The 19300-nt window shown below is 33.8% G+C and overlaps 2 protein-coding genes across 2 annotated transcripts; one reads left to right on the top strand and one right to left on the bottom strand.

The window, feature by feature from the left end:
• Positions 1-6884: 6884 nt before the first annotated feature.
• LOC139874291 (glycosyltransferase-like At2g41451) lies at positions 6885-13804 on the top strand. The gene is made up of 13 exons (XM_071861738.1): positions 6885-7241; positions 7925-8074; positions 8177-8229; positions 8336-8444; positions 8526-8660; positions 8924-8968; positions 9034-9221; positions 9316-9457; positions 10149-10195; positions 10423-10510; positions 10798-11041; positions 11148-11179; positions 13688-13804. The coding sequence occupies exons 1-13, from the start codon at positions 6885-6887 to the stop codon at positions 13802-13804; spliced, it is 1707 nt and encodes a 568-aa protein (XP_071717839.1).
• Positions 13805-17168: 3364 nt separating this feature from the next.
• Positions 17169-18461, bottom strand: LOC139874290 (F-box protein At2g23160-like). Its single transcript, XM_071861736.1, has one exon. The coding sequence runs from the start codon at positions 18459-18461 to the stop codon at positions 17169-17171; it is 1293 nt and encodes a 430-aa protein (XP_071717837.1).
• Between the last annotated feature and the right edge of the window lie 839 nt (positions 18462-19300).

The raw sequence follows: 19300 nt of genomic DNA, 5'->3' as shown, positions 1-19300 counted from the left end.
GGAATAGCAGCATTTCTTTGAACATCTACTTTGAAATGTTCTTCAACACGTTAGATACAGTGTTGAAAACTCTTTTGTTTGGATTTCCATAACCAAGAAACATACCAGAAACAGCCTTAGGATTAAATTTTCCTCCAGTATCTCGTATCATGATTGAACACGGTGCACCAAAGGGTTCGAAATGTTTAATGTTAGGCTTCCTTTTATGTAGCAGTTCATAGCAAGTCTTTCCATGCCTCTTGACTACTAACAATCGGTTCATTGTATAACATGCTGTAGCAACAGCTTCACTCCAGAAGTTAACCGGTAAACTTGAGTCGGCTAACATTGTTCGCGCAGTTTCAATTAACGTTCTGTTACGTCTTTCAACAACACCATTTGATTGTGGAGTATAAGCTGGACTGAACTGTTGTTGAATGCCTTTCTCGTTGCAGAAACTCTCCATCTGCTGATTCTTGAATTCAGTACCATTATCTGTTCGAGTCTTCCTAACCTTTAACTTGTACAAAGATTCCAGCTTCAAAATCAACAACTTTATCTTTTCAAACGTGTCAGACTTCTTCTTTAACATCACTACCCAAGAGTATCGTGAGTATCCATCAGTCACTACCAAACAATATGAATCTCCATAGATGCTTGTTCGATTAATCGGACCAAAAAGATCCATATGTAACAACTCTAGAGGAACAACAATTGAATGATGTTTCTTTGTTACATGTGACTTTTTAGTCTATTTGCCTTTCTTACACGGAAGACATCCTTCAGGAATTTGAAAACTCTTAACATTTACTCCCTCGACCAGATTATTATGAACAAGATTGTTCATCTTTCTCAAGCTCAAATAACCCATACGCTTGTGCCATGAAATTGACTCTTGTTCTGTAGCTTTGGATATGAAAGCTTGATGACCTGTTGCAGCTTTAACATGGCTGTGGACATATCTAAAATATACAAATCTTTATTTTTGGGAGCTATCATAAGAATCATATCTTCCGGTATTACGTACTCTTTCTTCAAAATGTAGCATCTTTGATCATCAAAAGCAACCTTATGCTTTTTATCTGCTACTTGAGAAACTGACAGCAGATTATTTGACATCTGCTTCACAAAATTCACTTTATCAAAACTAACAATAGCATTAGAAATCACACCCTGAGCTGTAATAAAACCTCTTTCATCTCCTGCAAAAGAAACAGATCCTCCATTTACTGACTTGACGTTAGAAAGTAAGGACATGTTTCCTGTAATGTGCCGGGACGCCCCACTGTCAACAATCCAGGTATTTCTACTCGGATCATAGGCGACCTGCACAACAAGAAAAGAAGTTAGTTTGAGATGGACACTCATGCCCGAATGGCAGTGGGTTTCCCATCGACACCAATAACGTGCACATCCATCCATTGACCCTTTGATCCTGATGGATCTTTGGACTTGTAAACAACCTTTGTCTCGGTTTTAGGTTTCCAAATGGTACGTTTACCAACAGATTTATTATAATAGTCATTCGTTTGAAAATTGGTGTTCACCTTTGATTGTACCTTTGGAGATGAATTAGCAACAGAATTTGACTTTGGTCTATAAAAACTTTTTGAACTATTACTTGAAGTACCTTTGGAACTGGTACTAGAAGCATAGTGTTTAGTTTTTGTATCAGTGTCAGATTTTCTAGTTGGTGTTTTCCAACCCTGTTGACAGTTAACAGCACAATGACCCTTTTTCCCACATTTATTACAGTTTTGAGTTCCTTGAGTAGGTGCTTTTGAGCTCAGATTATTATTGGGCAAAGACTGTTTCTTGGGTGACATAGGCTTCTCAACTTGATGTTTCAAACCCGGTCGATGGTTAGGGTGCACATATTTAGGCACATTGTTAGTATTAGGGCTCCTCTTATTAAATAGTTCTTCAGGTGCTTGTGTAAGAACATATTCTTTATCTAGTTTGATTCCTTGCTGATACTTAACAGGTGTCTGAAATGTTTTCTTTCCATTAGAGTTCCTAGAGTTTACTTGTTTTCTAGGTGTGGGTCCTCTGCTTTCACTAGCCTTACTAGCATTCAATGGATTTTTCAGGATAGTGATAGGTTTGGATTTTGGTGTTACAATCTCAGAAACTTTTTCATTTTTAGAGTCAGATTTATTGTCCTTCACTAAGCCTTCAACAACAGGCTTAGTACTGTCTGATTTTTCATTCTCTACAGGCTGAACACTTAGGATTTCACTAAGGCAAGAATCTGAAGGTTTATTAATGTACTCATTCTTAAGAGGAGGAGGACACTCTTTATAACCTAAACCCTTTTTACCATCATTCTTGTTGTAGACAGTATAGTCAATGACATATGACATTCGCCGCCAAGTGTCATTTCTAGAATTTTCTGACTCATACTTAATCTTAAACTCTTCCTTTTCTCTCTTAGCACATTCAAGTTGATTTAAGTACATCATTATGGCCTTTTGATCACCTGAAATTGTAGCTCTTAAATCATGAACTTGATTTTCTAGAGTTTTGATTGTCTCCCTGAATTCCTTTTTATTGTTAAACTGAGTTAAGTTAGTCTCATATAGGTCTTTTACCTCAAGATAAGCTGCTTTAACAATCCTAAGTTCCTGTTTTACTTCAGGACAATAAATACATCCTAAGGGGATATCATTCAGTTTAGAAACTATGCATTCAAGTTTAGCAATTTCTAACTTATGATCAGCACAATCGTTACATACCAAAGGAAGTTCAGTTTGTACCTTAGAGTCACTTGATGTGTTTACCATGAACGCATATTCCTTTTCTTCAGTCTCTGATTCAGGTTCAGATTCTGAACTAGAACTGGAACAGTCAGAATTACTCAACTCAACTGAAGTCTTGACATCATCTTTCACAATAGTTTCGCCATCGGATGAAGACGAACTACTGTAATCAGTCCATACATCGCCGTCATTGTGCATTGCGTATTTGAACTTCTCATACACTCTCTTGTTAAGAACACCTCTTCTATCATATCTAATCATTGCATAAGTTCGCTCAATTCTTGCTTCCATATTGCAGACGTAACACATGCATTCATTCGCAGTACCAACACAACCAGTTTTCTCTCTCTCTTGTTTCTCACTTTCAGTTTCTTCTTCGGTCTTAGGCATTCTAACAACATTAGCATGATTTTCATCATCAGCAAATACTGTCCAATCACAACCTTCATCTGAATATGTTGCAATTAAGCCTTTTGCTTTATCATTTCTGGCAGTATCACTGCTCGTTGCTTCAACTGGCACATTAACTTTTGTCTTATTATGCTGATTGTGAAATGGATTGTGAAAACCAGTTTTCTGTGGCCTGGTACATGTTTTTTTGAAGTGTCCTAACTCATTGCAATTAAAACATCTCACTTTTGACATATCAAAACCTAACTTAGTATCTCTAGTAACACCTAAGCTCTGTTGACCCGTCCTTTTCAGAAACTTCTTCGCTCTTCTAATCACACTACCCATAGCCCAGAGGATATCCATCTTTTCAAGTTCATCCTCGTCAATCTGCTCATAATCTTCTGCTTCTAAATGAGCATTACCAATTTGACCACCAACCATTCCATTATAAGAATTAACTACCAAAGCAACAAAAGCCATATCTTCCTCTACAACTGCAAGGGGCCTAGTTCTTAGATTCTCAGTGTTGAGAACTACAGTTTTTGGTTCCTGTCTAATAGTGGACTGACCTGTGCTAATAGGCTTATTTAATTGGGTTTGAAACGTCACATTTTGAGCAGGTTGTGATCTATTTACAGCACTATCACTAGAAACAAAAGTTGTTTGCAAGGGAGCATGAACATTACTCAATCCAGAAGCACCAGCTTTGTAGATTATAGGACTCTGCTGACCCTCAAGGCGTTTCTTCTTGGTTTCCATATCCAAGTCCTTTACCATCAACTTTGATGTGAATTTATCTAGGGTAAGTGATTCACCAGCAGACAAAGCTCTGTCTTCTACCTATTCAATAAACACATCCCACTTGTGTGGTAAACCATCTTTTAATTGTTTGATAGCTTTCTGTTTTGTAACATCTACACCCAAGTTACCCAATTCAGAGACAAGATGACGATAACAAATGATTGTCTCCTCTAAAGTTTCATGACTTAGAGCAGCAAACCTTTTCCATTCACTTTTGATTACTTTAGCTTTCTTTTCACGATACGCCTTATTTCCTTCTACACCTATCCTTATAGCATTCCAAAGAGAATATGATGTTAAGTGCATCTGATATTGATGATAAATATCACCATCTAAACCCTGAGTCAATTGAGCATAACATCTACATTCTAAGGCATATGTTTCTTTTTTGGTCACGCTATAATCTTCATACTTTTTACTAGTACCATCAGTACCTAAAGGCTCTTTATATTCATGTTGTATCAAATCCCATATTCTAGGATCAAGGCCTCTAATGTAATTCATAAACCTAGACCTCCATCTAATGTAATCATTTGTATTATCAAGTCTAGGAGCACGATTGGCACTGCCTGATTCACTATCAGATAGTAAAATATTTTGAACGCCGAAAGTAATTGCCATTGCCTGATCAGACATCGTTAAAATTAATTAAGGTTTAATCTGATCCAACTTCGGTCGATTGAATGACAGTCGGTCGATGAACAATTACAGTCGGTCGACTGTCAAAGGTTAATCGGTCGAAGTTCTGTTTTTATTAAGTCAATTGGTATTACTTTTCTCAATCGGTCGATGTTCATTTAATCGGTCAATTTAGAATTTCCGTCGGTCGGTTTAGAGTTTAACTCGGTCGGTTTAGAACTAAAGTCGGTCGGTTATAGGACAATCGGTCGAACTAATGACAATCGGTCAAAATAAACTACAATCGGTCGATTTGTATCATAACTCGGTCGATTGACACGTAAGTCGGTCGACAGTCGTTTCTGTCAGGTCTAGAATCCAAAAATCAGGTTTTTTGCTTTCTAAACGATTTCAAGCTCAATTTTCGAACTAAAAACACTGAACAACACCTTAAACAACTTAGAATGACTTCTGTAAACACTCTAAAGCAATTAAAACCAAAAGTTTAACGTAAAAGTATGCAAAATTCAATCCAAAACCAAATTTTTGACCCAGAAATATAACAAGAACTCGTTTAAAACAATTGATTCAGCAAGCCATGGCTCTGATACCACTTTGTAGACGCTGAAAAGGGACCTTAGAATTAACCTAACACGATCTAGAGGCGGAATAACACTAGAACGAGCTTAAACGAATATCTATGGGTTTTCGGGTTCGTACGAGTCAAACCAAGATTAGATCTTGATAAACACGAAGCCTAGACTGACATTCTGTGGTATTTGGACATGAAGGTTTGAGAGAGACCGGACCTGGAACTGTTTGTGTGTGTAAAATTAATTAAGTGATTAATCAAATTAGTGGAGATTAACTTGGCTTAAATATCCCAGATCTTATGTCGGTCGACTGTGGTTGACAGTAGGTCGACTGACTATGTCAGTCGACCGACTGTCGAGTAACATTACACATTACATTTAAACGTTTACATATATATAAAGTAGCAATCGACAATCAACGTTTAACAATATTACAGGTTACTACATGATCGAATAATACATTAACGTTCATGAAACTAGGGATTACAAATTATGCACTAACAGTCCGTATTTTTTCATGTGTTTTATCTAGTTTCGGGTTGTGAAAATTAATACTTTAAGATAGAGTTTATGCAATTGTAGTGACCTTGACGTAGATCTTGTGGCGATATTGCAACAGTGAAACATTTTTAGCACATTTTTTGAAGAAGAGTGTTATTTTCGATCATATACATTCTTTTTCGTTTAATTGTCTTCATTCTAGAGCTCGTAACATACACTTTCAAGACAATCAACTTTAAAGTATTATAGGTCTCTTCTATCATCTTGCTAGAGCGATTGGTTTTTAATGCAATTGCCGCTAATAATATGAAAGCAACAAATTAAAATCAATTATAGATTCTCTTTTATTGTGCAATTGTCGTTAAAATTATGAAATTAACCAATTAGTAGTTGTAGATTAGTTTATTTAGTTAATATATACAATTATGTTTAGATGATTGTAATGGTTAAGAGTGACTATGTCATTACTATGTTATAGGGAAGAATACTAACGCGATTTGTTTATCTATTTTGTTGAGGAAATGTGTAATTGTTAGGAGTGGTATAAAATTATTACTTAGTATGCATGTATATTTATTTAAATATGGAAAATACTAACCATGACTTTAAGGGTTATGGTTAAATATTATTCGCAAAGTTAATATTTTTAGTATAAAATAACGTATTTCTATACCCTGAATCTAACTAAAGAAAGTACGTTACAATATGAAAAGTTAACACTTTATAATAAATGCTCAAACGTAGCTACTTGTTTAGCTTCTTTAAATATACTTTTATATTTATATTTTATTTTATATTATTATGTTATCATGATTATTGATGATAAGTTATCATAACTATAATTCAGTGGCGATTGTATGTATAGTGAAGTGGGGTCAAAGGACCCCATTAATTAATTTCTTATATTGACAAAATACTATTAAAATTGTATAGGACACCACTAAATTTATAAATATGACCCTATATAATTTTAAATTTAATGGTTTTTATGGAATAAAATAGCCGTTCTTTTGAAAAAAAATAAAATAAAAAGTAACACTCAAATTGTATAGGACACCATTGAATTTTGATCCTAGAATCGCCACTGATATAACGCCATAACGGTTCTTTAGTAGGAGTAATTACCAAGTTGTAACTCTCTCCTTTCAAACAAAAGGTTAAAAAAAAATCAAAATAAACTCCGATCTAATTTTTTTATTCATAAAGATATTCACAAATACAAAAACACGTACATAAATCAATGGCAGGTTTCTATAATTATAATTATACATCTATGAAACACAGTCCATCTTCATCATCATTATCACAATCATCACAAAATTTCACTTCCAGAATCATACTTTTACTCACACTCCTTCCACTCTTGCTAGCTACATTTGCATTTGTTCTTCAATGGCGTGGAGAAATAGGTGATCCCAAGATCCGTTGGTCTGCTTTGAATCGGTTCGAGTTTCCAGGAATGGATAGCATCTCATCGTCGAAAGTCACCATTCGAACGTCAGCCAGTTGTGTTGATATATTGGGACAAAGTCGGTCTATTTCGTTTCCTTATTTTAGAGACTGGAAATTCAATTATGAATCCGATCTAAAACCGAAGGTATTTTATGTTAATTGATAGTTATATAGTATCTATAATCTATTGGTTATATTTATGTCGTGATTTGGAAATTTGATTCATTATTATGGTAATTCATGATGTTAATGTATGTGTTTCATAGATCAAATTGCCAACACTTTAACTCATGCATACACAATGTATTTATATATATAAATGTAGTAAAGATAACAAAATCACCCCTACACTTTGGGGGGCTTGCCTTAAAAAAAAAAAAAAAAAAGAAAAAAAAAATAACAAATATATCCTAGAACATCTTATTAGTTATGAATGTTTTAGTAGTATCAAAATATGAACCATAAAAATTTCCATTTACCGAATCCTAAGAAATATCATCACAAGGTAGAGTATGATAGCTCACAATAGTTGTTTGACATCCTTACAAAAGATCCTAGGTTTGAAATTTTGTAGTGGTAGTCCCAAGATATCCTAGTTGTTAGAGTCCAGTATTTATTATAAACCTCACTGCCAGCATAACTTGAGTGGCCAGTGAAATGGTCAAAAGCGGTCATCAGATAACTCACTTAGACCACATACATCTAACTAAATATACTCATCCTTACTAGGTAGCATGAAAAGTGAGAATCTTATTCGTTTATACATAGTAATGTTAATGCTTCACAAGATTGATGTTATTAGTACTTTTTTTTTTTATCAAATGCCAGATATGTATTACCACAAGCACTTCGGCCGGCTTGGAGCAAATAGTACCATGGATCTATTATCATAAAGTTATCGGTGTTACAAACTTTTTCTTGTTTGTGGAAGGAAAAGCTGCAACCCCTGGCGTATCTAAAGTTCTAGAATCGATTCCTGTAAATTTCATATCTGTTCTGTTAAACTGTCCTGCTGTTTTAACAATTGTATTTTGTTATGTATCACTTCTCAAAATTTAATTTCTGCTCATCTTGTTACAGAAGGTGAAATTGATACATAGAACAAAAGAACTCGAGGAACAACAAGCCAGAAGGTTCGACGAGTTGTTGTTTTTTATAAGTAACACGAATGCTTGTTCTTTAGTTTAAATCTTCTGCAAAAGTCTAACAGATCCCTATTTGGCTAATTTCAATCTTCAGTCGAATATGGAATGAAACATGGTTATCAAGCTTCTTTTACAAACCATGCAACTATGAGTTATTTGTCAAACAATCCCTAAATATGGAAATGGCTATTGTTATGGCAAAGGTAGATGTAATTTTCTTTTCATTAAATTTATTCAAATAAACGACACTACGAACTTATTGATGTTGTTCGTTTTATTTCAAGGAAGCTCATATGGATTGGATTATTCATCTCGATACAGATGAGCTAATTCATCCGGCAGGCACTCGTGAATACTCTTTAAGACAACTTTTATCAGACGTGCCTAATAATGTGGACATGGTTGTATTTCCAAACTATGTAAGTTTTCAATTAATTTTTTATTTTTTTTAGGATTTTTTAACGACAGCTCTTAGGGCAGTCGTTAGTAACTTAGTATGCATAAATAGGTTGTACACGGTTACATTTGACTTTTGATGGTTATTGATTTTTACAAGCTTTTAATGCACATTAACAACAACTTTTAGGGCTGTTTCATTAGCAAACTCCTTTTTTTAGTGTAAACACGTTGTATGAGCTACTTTCACTATAACCTGTTATTCAATTAACCCTTATTGTTTCAGGAGAGCAGCGTTGAACGAGATGACATACAAGAACCTTTCAGTGAGGTATTAACGAATGCCTGATTTATATCTTACAAAAGACTCTTAAAATGTACAACTATTTTATGCAGGTTTCATTGTTTAAAAAGAATTTTGATCATCTTATGAAAGAGACGTATTTTAGAATGTACAAAGAATCAACTCGTGGTAATCCAAACTACTTCTTGACATACGGAAACGGTAAATCAGCTGCTCGTGTTCAACAACATTTACGTCCTAATGGGGCACATAGATGGCATAACTATGCCAAGACTCCAAAGTATATAACTTTATCTTATTTTCAAATCGAATGTATTATTATTACTACTTATTGCATATATTAATAAGTTTATTTGATGTATATATGTATATAGTGAGATCAAATTTGATGAAGCTGCGATTCTGCATTACACGTACACAAAGTTTTCAGATTTGACATCAAGGCGTGATCGTTGTGGCTGCAAGCCTACAAAAGAAGAAGTTAAAAGATGCTTCATGTTAGAATTTGACAGAGCTGTGAGTATCGACGTTTCTCCTTTATGGTCCTTTAAGATCTGACCCATTTGACCCATGACCCGTTTCGATCCAATCCCGTTTTTATCTCGACCCAACCCAGCTCCACCCGACCCATCTGTTATGTATGCTTTTAAGGGACAAACTTCATACTTGATTAGAATCATCAAGTTACATTATACAAATAAAGTCTTTGCAATCAAAGTTAGAAAAAAACGTGATATGGGTTAATCCAGCTCGACCAAGGCATTTTGACCCATACACATGTTAGCCATTTGTGACCCATAAACAGGAGCGAAAGTGTGTGGGGGCAGGGGGCGGCCGCCCCAGTGGATTTTTTTTTCAGTGTAAAAATTTTGGGTTTTTCGACTTTGCCCCGGGTGGATTTTTTTTTTGCCCCCAAACCTACATATTATGCCCCAAAACCTTCAACTTTTGCCGCAAAATCTTCAAATTTTGCCCCAAAATCTCAAACTTTTGTCCCAAAATCTTCAAATTTTGTCAAAAAAAATTGCTACGGTTTAAATTTTTTTTTTTTTGCCCCCGGTGAAACAAATCCTAGTTTCGCCTCTATTTGATGTCATTTTGGTTCAATTATGAGATTAACATAAATATGAACAATTTACAATACCAAGTTACATATGGCCACAACATCTATTACGTTCTACAAACGAATCACTGTCATTTTCTGCAGGCTTTTATAATTGCATCAACGGCAACAGAGGACGAAATGCTAAACTGGTAAGATTTATAACTCAGTTTTCTTGCATAATACTCGGTAACTCATTAGTATGTAATTTCAGTGTGAAAAAGGATTAAAAAAATTAAAAGTTCTGTCAAGATTCGAGTTATTCAAACTCTGGTTCTGATTATTCATTTGTAGTCCCTTAAAACTCACATCAGTAAATTTGTTTGATTACTAATAAAAGTTTCTCAGTTAGGATACTATTGATCTAATTAAACTTCAGGTACCGCGAGCATGTTGTTTGGACGAACAAAGATCTAATCAAGAAACTTATGAAAAGGGGAATTTTAATTCGCGTTTACGCTCCTATGGTAATATACAAATTTCAAACTTCTACATCTTCCTATTCCCCAGTTTTTGCTCTTTGTTTGACCCATTTACTTATGAATGGGTCAATTTGGGTTACGGGGTCAAACCCATAAACAAATGTAACTAAACAAAATATGTCCAAAGGACTGCAAATAAAAAGATTGATTTTCATATATATTGACACTAAAATTTTTACTATAATAAAGTTACTTTTTCTTGAATAAAAACTGTTCGGGTCAATCCAACTCACACTAATTGATTTGAATCGTGAATTTAACCATATGAACAGGTGATAATGCAAGGATTAAAAGAAGCTGGAGTGTTCAGTTCATTGATTGAATCAAGTCTATCAAAGGACACATTTTTGTCATCCAACGAGATTATTCGAAATTCTTCTCATTTTTCTAACAGAAAAATTAAGAACGAATCTCGAATGGCCCGTAGGAGTCTGTTACAAGCAGCCGATACACGTACAGATTCAAATATATTGGCGGTCCCACCACTCCCGCCTCCACTCATATATGATATCCAGAGTAATATATAATATCGTTATTCGTGTGGGCCCCATTTTTAAAGAGTAATCCATAAATGTTATCCAATTTTGTAGATGTCGTTTTTAATAATAGTATCCTATTTTAGGAGTGAAAGGTCTAGATGATCTAACGTATAAGGTAATTCGTAGCAATCTTGATGTACACTTGATGTTACTCATTATAAAACCATATAGCAAATAAAAAATATTCTGCTTGTAACAAAATGTATGTCATAACTCAAAAATAAGTCTGTCTCCATATTTTCTATTCATGTGAAACACTGAATATCAAATCTAGCTTTTTTTTTCCTTAATGAAGGGATAATATTCATATATGAAAAACATTATAGTTTATAATAATCTTTGCATTTAGGGGAACTGTATGAACAATCAAGTGCAAAAAAATCATAAACAATAAGGTTTTTTCTGTTCATGCTACCAGAGAGGATGTTTATTTTTAGTTAGATATATGCAGCTTAACTTGGTTACCCCGTGAACATTTTTGACATTTTCCCTGGCACCTCAAAAATTAAGCAGAGTTATGATCGTGTATACGTTTATTATGAATATGAGTCCATATTTGATTAACTAGCATATGAATTATGAGATACTCAACATTTAGCTATCAACTTAAAAACCAAAACAATAATTGCCTTTTTTTTTATTTTTTTTGTGTTTAAACTTTGAACACAATTTTGGGAAAGAAAAAAAAAAAAAAAAAACCTCATTATTTTAGTGTGTATAGCAGTGACACGTTTCTTTCTAGAGTAAGCGAAGCCTAGATGTTTCATGAAATGTTGGCAAATTATTGATTATTGATTCATATGTTTATAGCAATTATGAAGGTTGTTTCTTTCGTAATGAAAAAAAAAAGTCAATAACGCAATTAATGATCAAGACAAATCGAACTGTGAAGACCGAGTTTTTTAAGAGAGCATAGTGCTTTTAAAAAATATTTAAGGACTACTTGTACTTTTAAAAATATTTAAAACTTAACTATAGTTTTTTAGCCAAAGTTGTAGATGTAAACTAAAGATAATCAAGAAAAAATCAAGTCTTTCATATCGCATCTATCTTTACTGAACATCCTAGCATCCCATATCATTCTGATCAACAATAACTTTTTATTTATGTTCACAAAATAAACATAAACAAAATTTAAGCAATTATTCCTTTGAGCTCACAATTGAAGTATTGTTATAACAATCAAACCTAAAAGTTGTCGAGCTCGTAAATCTTAATCGCAGTATGTAGCCATAGCTCTGTTCCAACACCGATTGCTATACTAATACTTGGATAATATAAATTTAACATATATGCTAATCACTTGTAATTTCATATTTCTTTATAAAAAACAATTTATGTGCTCTAATTGCTTAAAATCTTTCAAGCCTTTTCAGATAATTATTTTTATATTTTTGATATTGTTTTCAAGCCTTTTTTCTACTTAAAGGCCGGAGGTCCTCTTGAAAGAAATTTCTTTATCCGTCGAATAAAGAAAGGGATGACTTTCTCTACTCTTGAGAGTGTTTCACTTTGGGTGTAAAATGACTTCTCCTTATTCAAGGATAGATGAAGGATTGTATACATCTCACATCCCCCCATACACCACTATTTTTAACCCTGACGATGATGTCAGAGTCAAGTGATGTACTTTTTGGTGATGTGGCATGGTCAAGAGATGAAGTTAAATAAAGGCGAGTGTCAAATTTGAGGGTTAAATATTGTGGTGGGTGATGTGTTAAAATATTATTAGTAGTTAACTATAAAATATAATAATTAATAATATATAAATATATGTGGCAAAATCTGATTGGCTGAATCAAATTTGACACACCTTTACTCTTCCGTCACATTTTCGACTGACGCGACGCCGCGTTAGGGGCGTCAAGGGCGTCAAAGACGTTGCCAAGTAGGATGACGGAAGAAATTTGACGCCGCGTTAGAATTAGCCTAATAATATCCATTGGAGCTGGAAGCTACTGAATGACATCGTCAAAAGAGAATATCTCAAGGCGCGTATAATTTGCTCTTGTAGTGTTCGATCTTTAAACAAATTTAAAAAAAAGATCTATGTAATAACTCCGGTTAGATAAAAGACTTGGTGTTGAAAATGATTTCTTGAAAAAAAAATATCAGCATCTCCTAAAACACCACTAGACTTTTTTAAATAATTTTACAACTTTAAGACTTCCTTAAATACTTATTTCTCTTAAAAAACTCGTGAAGACCAGCAAAATTATGAAGGTTATTTACAACTTTAAGACTTCCTTAAATACTTATTTCTCTTAAAAACTTTGACTTCCTTAATCATTATACTGTACAAAGCAATTATGAAGGTTTTTTTTTTTTTTTTTAGAACAGCAAAATTTTATAAAGCACGACACTCTAGCAAGAAGCTAGAGAAAGCCAAACACGAAAACAAAGGAATTACAACGGCTTTATAAGCCAATCGTTCTAACTAAAATTAAATTTGCCTCTATTACAAAACCAATTAAAGGACGTAAGGCGAATACTATCAAACAACGAGCTCTTCTTCGGGGGGTCATCTCCAAACACGGTGATGTTTCTGAATCTCCAAGTGTACCAAAGTAAAGTTGTGACAATCACATACAACCTTTGCTTATCTTCTATTTTTGCTTGCCAGGCGTTAAACCACAACAACCAATCTTGCCAAGACGAACAAACAGACATATTAATTACGGTCCATAAACGTAACTTGTTCCATAGATCGATAGCCAAATTACATCCAAATAGAACGTGATCGAGGGATTCAACTTGACCACTACATATCACGCAACCTATGTCTTGTATGTCAATGCCTCTACTTGATAGATTTAATCTCGTTGGTAGACGATTTAACGCCACTCTCTAAATAAAAATGTTTATTTTGCGAGGGATAAATTTGCACCATCTAGTGCTCAAATACTCCAATATCAGCGCGTGACCATGCCCATCTCCACGATCCGTTAACAAATCTATTTGCTAGCTTGCATTCTTTGCTCGTATCCAAGTGGTACAATCTATTGAATTTATCCTTCAAACTTCCACAACCAACCCAATTATCTAACCAAAAAAAGGTATTATGCCCATCACCCAACTTTCTTCGAAGCACATTAGAAGGTAAATGGCCATTATCGATTGACTTACGGAAGAATTTAACAATATCGTACCAAATGCCGGGTCCCCGAATCAATGACCCATCAATTCCAGCTCCTACACCATATATTGACGTTACTATTTCCGCCCACTTTGCTTGCGGATACATGACATATCTCCAAACACATTTAAACATTAAAGCGTAGTTGAGAGCTCGTAAGCTACCAATATTTAACCCCCCATTATCAAGAGAGGAAAGTGTTTGATCCCAACTCACCCAATGCATCTTTCGACTCCCTTCCATTGCACCCCAAAAAAAATTAGAGCGCATGACTTCTAATTGGTTAAGAATACCTTCTGGGCATTTAAATAAAGAAAGAAGGTAGATGCCAATGCTACCAAGAACCGATTTAATTAGCGTTAAACGACCTCCAAATGAGAGGAGGTTTGCTTTCCTTGTCGATAATCGGTTGATAAATTTCTCAATCAACGCCTTCCAATTAGACTTACGATTCATACTAACGCCCATAGGAAGGCCCAAATAATTAAAAGGAAAAGTCCCCCGTAAACAACCAATATCTCTAGCATAATTGTCCACTTCGGTATCTGTCACGCCCAAACCGTACAAGTTGGATTTATTAACATTGATTCTCAATCCCGGATAACTATAGAAGCTGTTAAAAACCTCTATGATACAATCTAGAGAGTTTTTATCCCAATCCGAGATAACAATCACATCATCGGCGTAAAATAAGTGAGAAACTTTAACACCTTGAAAACCAACAGAAGCTCCCCTTATTTGTTTCTTGTTCATCGCAAACTTATTATTCATGCAAGTTTGCGTGAGAACCATTAATCTTTATAATAAAATAGAAATAATTTCAAATATTTCTAATTTAAATTCATCATCCATTACTTTTGTGTATTCATTGGTTTTGACATCATCTTTATCTGAAGTCATCATTCATTTATAACGGGCAGTGGTATGATCAACGATGGTTTTGTCCGCTTTTTGCAACAAATTATTGTTACATTAAGGTTAATTGAAGAGATGGTATAATCATTAAAATGCTTGTTTCTATTGTCACTTTATTGTTTAGAGGAATTATAGTAGATATATGTCACGTAATACACATATATCAATTAACACTCGATTCTTAAATAATATGATATAATGAATAATGATGGATTTTTCATACGTTTTCTTTATTAATTAGCTGATTTGTTATACCATTTCAATAAAGTGATGGCAATTACAATCTCTAATTCGAAGTTTGTAGTAGCTAAATAGCTAAGTAACTAATATAGATAAATAATTTGTCGTAGTAGGTAGACATTTCCGTGAACTATTAATATAAAAACATAGTAAAATAATAAAAATATATGTATGTGGTAGCAACTTAATTGTCATGTATCATTTAATCCACATTTGATTTATCATGCAAAATACTCATAGACATTGATTTTTTTTTCATGTGACATGTTTTTATAATTCTAGAAAAAGTAACATCATACTAAAAGATCACAATTTAGTAATATTCATCGCTAACATTGTTAGTGAGTGAATCATTCGAAAAAATACACATTTGGTCGCAAATCGATATTTTGAGCAGATTTATAGCTAATTAACATCGCTGATCATCACAAAATTTGAATCTGTAACCTCTTACACGTATATACACTCAATTGCAAGTTGATAAAATGTTAGCTCGTTCAGAAGCTAAAATGCAAAAGAGGATATTTAAATCAACTACACCACTATACAAACTATTGGGGAAAAAACCAATTGTGATAGAAGATAGTAAGGAGGAAGATGACGAGGAGGAGGAAGATATTGGCAACGAGGAGGAAGATGTTGGCTACGAGGAGGAAGATGAAAACTGAAAATTGGAAATGTTTGTGGCGATTGGAATCTTTTGAACAATTAGTGTTAACTCTTTAAGTCATCTTTTGAACAATTAGTGTTAACTCTTGAACTTATATTGTATGTTAGCGTTTGACATCTATTTAACGCTTTAAACTTTTTGTTGATGTTATATTATGTTAATATTGCGATTATTTAAAATGTTAAACAGGTTTTGATTTTGAGGGATGTAAGCCCGGAATTCTGGGCTGGCAGTAGCAAATACAGCAAAATGCTGCCAATTTTTTTTTAAACTCTTTAGCGGCGCCATCTAAAGCGGCGAGGTTTAAGTAGTGTTCGCAAAAGCGCCAAAAAAGCACCACAATAGATCTACAGCAGCGCTTTCATACCCAAAAGTGGCGCTATTTTAGCGCCGCTAAAGGTGATATTTCCTGTAGTGTATTAGGGCCTCAACTAGATATATAATCAGTTGTAGGTATTTATTTTCGCAAGTTATTACCATATAAACGTATTAAAGGTATGTCCATAATATATAGAAACTCAATTATCATGTTTCATTTAATTACCATTTATTTATCGCGCAAAATACAAATTTAATTTAATATGATTTTTATTTGTGAGATATTTTTATAGTTTCAGGGAGACTATCATCGTACTAAACGATCACAATTCGATAATATTAATAGTTAAAATTTTACACTAGGAGGAACGTACCAATGCAAACTTTACATATGAAAGAAGTATTGTGAAATGTAATATTTTTTCTTGATTGAAAAAGGAATAAACTTAAGCCACAAATTATGGAATTTTGGATTTGATTTCTTAATTTAAGTCTCTTTAGAAAGCCAAAATTAAAGCAAGAAAAACGTGATTTATTTATATATAGCAAAGTACCTATCAACATTCTGAACTTAACTTAGAACGTCTACATGATCTCTTGGGGAAAAAAAAAAAAAAAACTCAATCATTCACATTAAGTTAAGATTATTATTATTATAAGGTATCAAGCAAATATGAATTACAAATATATATAAATAGTGACAAAAAAAATATAGTTAAAATGGAGAGCTGGTGTGTGTGTGTGTGTGTTGTGAATTTTGCATCCAGTTTTTTAGTTGGTAAAAGATAAACTGAAAGCAGCTTTCGACATCAATCAATCAATCAATCATGTATTCTTGATTGAACCGCGACGGAGGGTCGAAGAAAACGTAGTTTGAAACAGTCGAAAATCTGCTCTACGTGCATTATTATTCTCATAAAAAAGGTTGGCTTCATGCAAGACGCCCTGTTTTAAGCGGTAAATAAACAAGCGTGCACGACAACCGTCTGTTATTAATAAGTCGCCTGCATCCTTGTTCCAATATCCTATAACCTTCATAAATTGATTACGAGGAAAAGGCGGTTTTTTGTTGAACCGGCAATGGATGACCCAACATTTTGTTTCAGGATTCAGTAACCACACCTCAATGCAGTGTTTGCGGCCCGAGACATCATCGTACACAAGTCCAAGTTGACCATCTAGATCAACCAAATGCTCCTTAGCCCAAACAGCAAGTGTCCTAGGAGGATCTATCAACCCAAATTCCTGTTTCGTCATGTCAAAACATATTACTTTCCTTGGTACACCGGACGGCCAATATTTAAGTTGATAACTAACCAACCAGTGCAAACATCCATTAGCAAATACAGCTTCACCACTTATGGGATAAGGTGGAACTTGGGGTATCTCCCGCCATGATGATGACGAGTCACCCGTGCCACCACCCAATACATGCACCATGGTGCATAAATCGTCCTTCACCACATCATCATCGTCGTCAACATACGACCTAATCTTGTTTTGATTTCGAAGCACAACACACACCATTTTGTAAGTATTGGTAGAATCATCAAAACCAAGCCCGCATACTTCGCGTTCATAAAACACTGATGTACATGACCAAATTTTGATGGGTGGCAGCTTATAACATTCTTTCTTTAAAGGATTGATCACAAGTAAAACGGTTTTGTTGTTGTTGTTGTTGTTGTTTTTGCGAGGAGGGTCTTGTGATGATATCATCAAACCCTTGCACGAACCTAAAATTATACTATCTTCTACCATAAATCTTGAATCCGAGTCTTTAGAAGGAAACTCCATATATGGTGGATTATTATTCTTTGTTGTGATCACCACTTGAGTACTACTATTTTTTTCTTCTTTAGTTACCAACATACTGAGTGATGTAGATGTAGATGCATTACGCCAAAATTTTAGATTTGCAATAACATAATTTAATTGGAACATGATCAGAATCGTGGGATCTTTCATAGCTCGTTTGGCATGCATGATTTCAAGGTACGGATCGTTAATATACTTGCACCATACCTTGCTTACACATTGAAAACGAGCCAAAGAATTTAGAGGCAATCTAGACAAGATGTTGTATATGCTGTCAACCGGCAACTCTTCACCACCCATAATTTTATTTTTTGTCGATATAACACCGGTTGGGTTTTTTGTTTTTTATGATGATGATAAATAGTAAACCCCCCTACAATGCAATACGTCAGAATTCATAATTGATTTTATTTTTAATAACCAAAAAAGCTTCGCAAATCTATTGAATTGAATATAAGGGTGGTGAATAAAGTAGAGGTGTTGCTTAAGAAACACTACACACATCAGATTAGTCCAAAAACAAACAATTTTTAAATATTTTAATTAATCAATATGAAATATGATGTAATATTAATAACCCTATACATAATCAAAAGCAATGAAGGCACTGTATTAATCATTAATCATTTATTAAAAAGTTATTTGTGTGAATGATTGATTTAGTACTCTATATGAATGATGTTGTAGTAGCTCATATTAAGGGTAAATATTGAGCTAGAGATAAGTTCTTTCGTATGGTATAAGATTGCTTCACATGCAAAGGTTTTTTTTAATTTTTTATTTTATTTTGTATTTTGCATTGCTAAATGCATGTAATCTATTAATGTGAAGAAAGAGTAACAATAAGTTTTATTTATAATCATTATTTTCAGAATTATAAATAGGTGTTGAAAGAACACAGAATTATACCCAAAACCTCAAAGAAGTTGGAGTCAAAAACTCTTGCAGCTAGACCTAACCTGACTCTGACTCTTAACAGTGAAAGTTTATTTGTTTTGGATACTAGACCTGTTTCATCAAATCAAACAATTCATATATAATACCCACTTCACATCACATAACATTATTAACATTTATTTAGTATAATAATAAAGACACAAACTTTAAACATAAAGACATACTCATATTTCTTACCTGAA

Source organism: Rutidosis leptorrhynchoides, chromosome 11 (assembly GCF_046630445.1).
Source record: "Rutidosis leptorrhynchoides isolate AG116_Rl617_1_P2 chromosome 11, CSIRO_AGI_Rlap_v1, whole genome shotgun sequence".
Taxonomy (NCBI): domain Eukaryota; kingdom Viridiplantae; phylum Streptophyta; class Magnoliopsida; order Asterales; family Asteraceae; genus Rutidosis; species Rutidosis leptorrhynchoides.
Note: the sequence above shows the minus strand (reverse complement) of the source record. Positions and strands in the feature narration are given on the sequence as shown.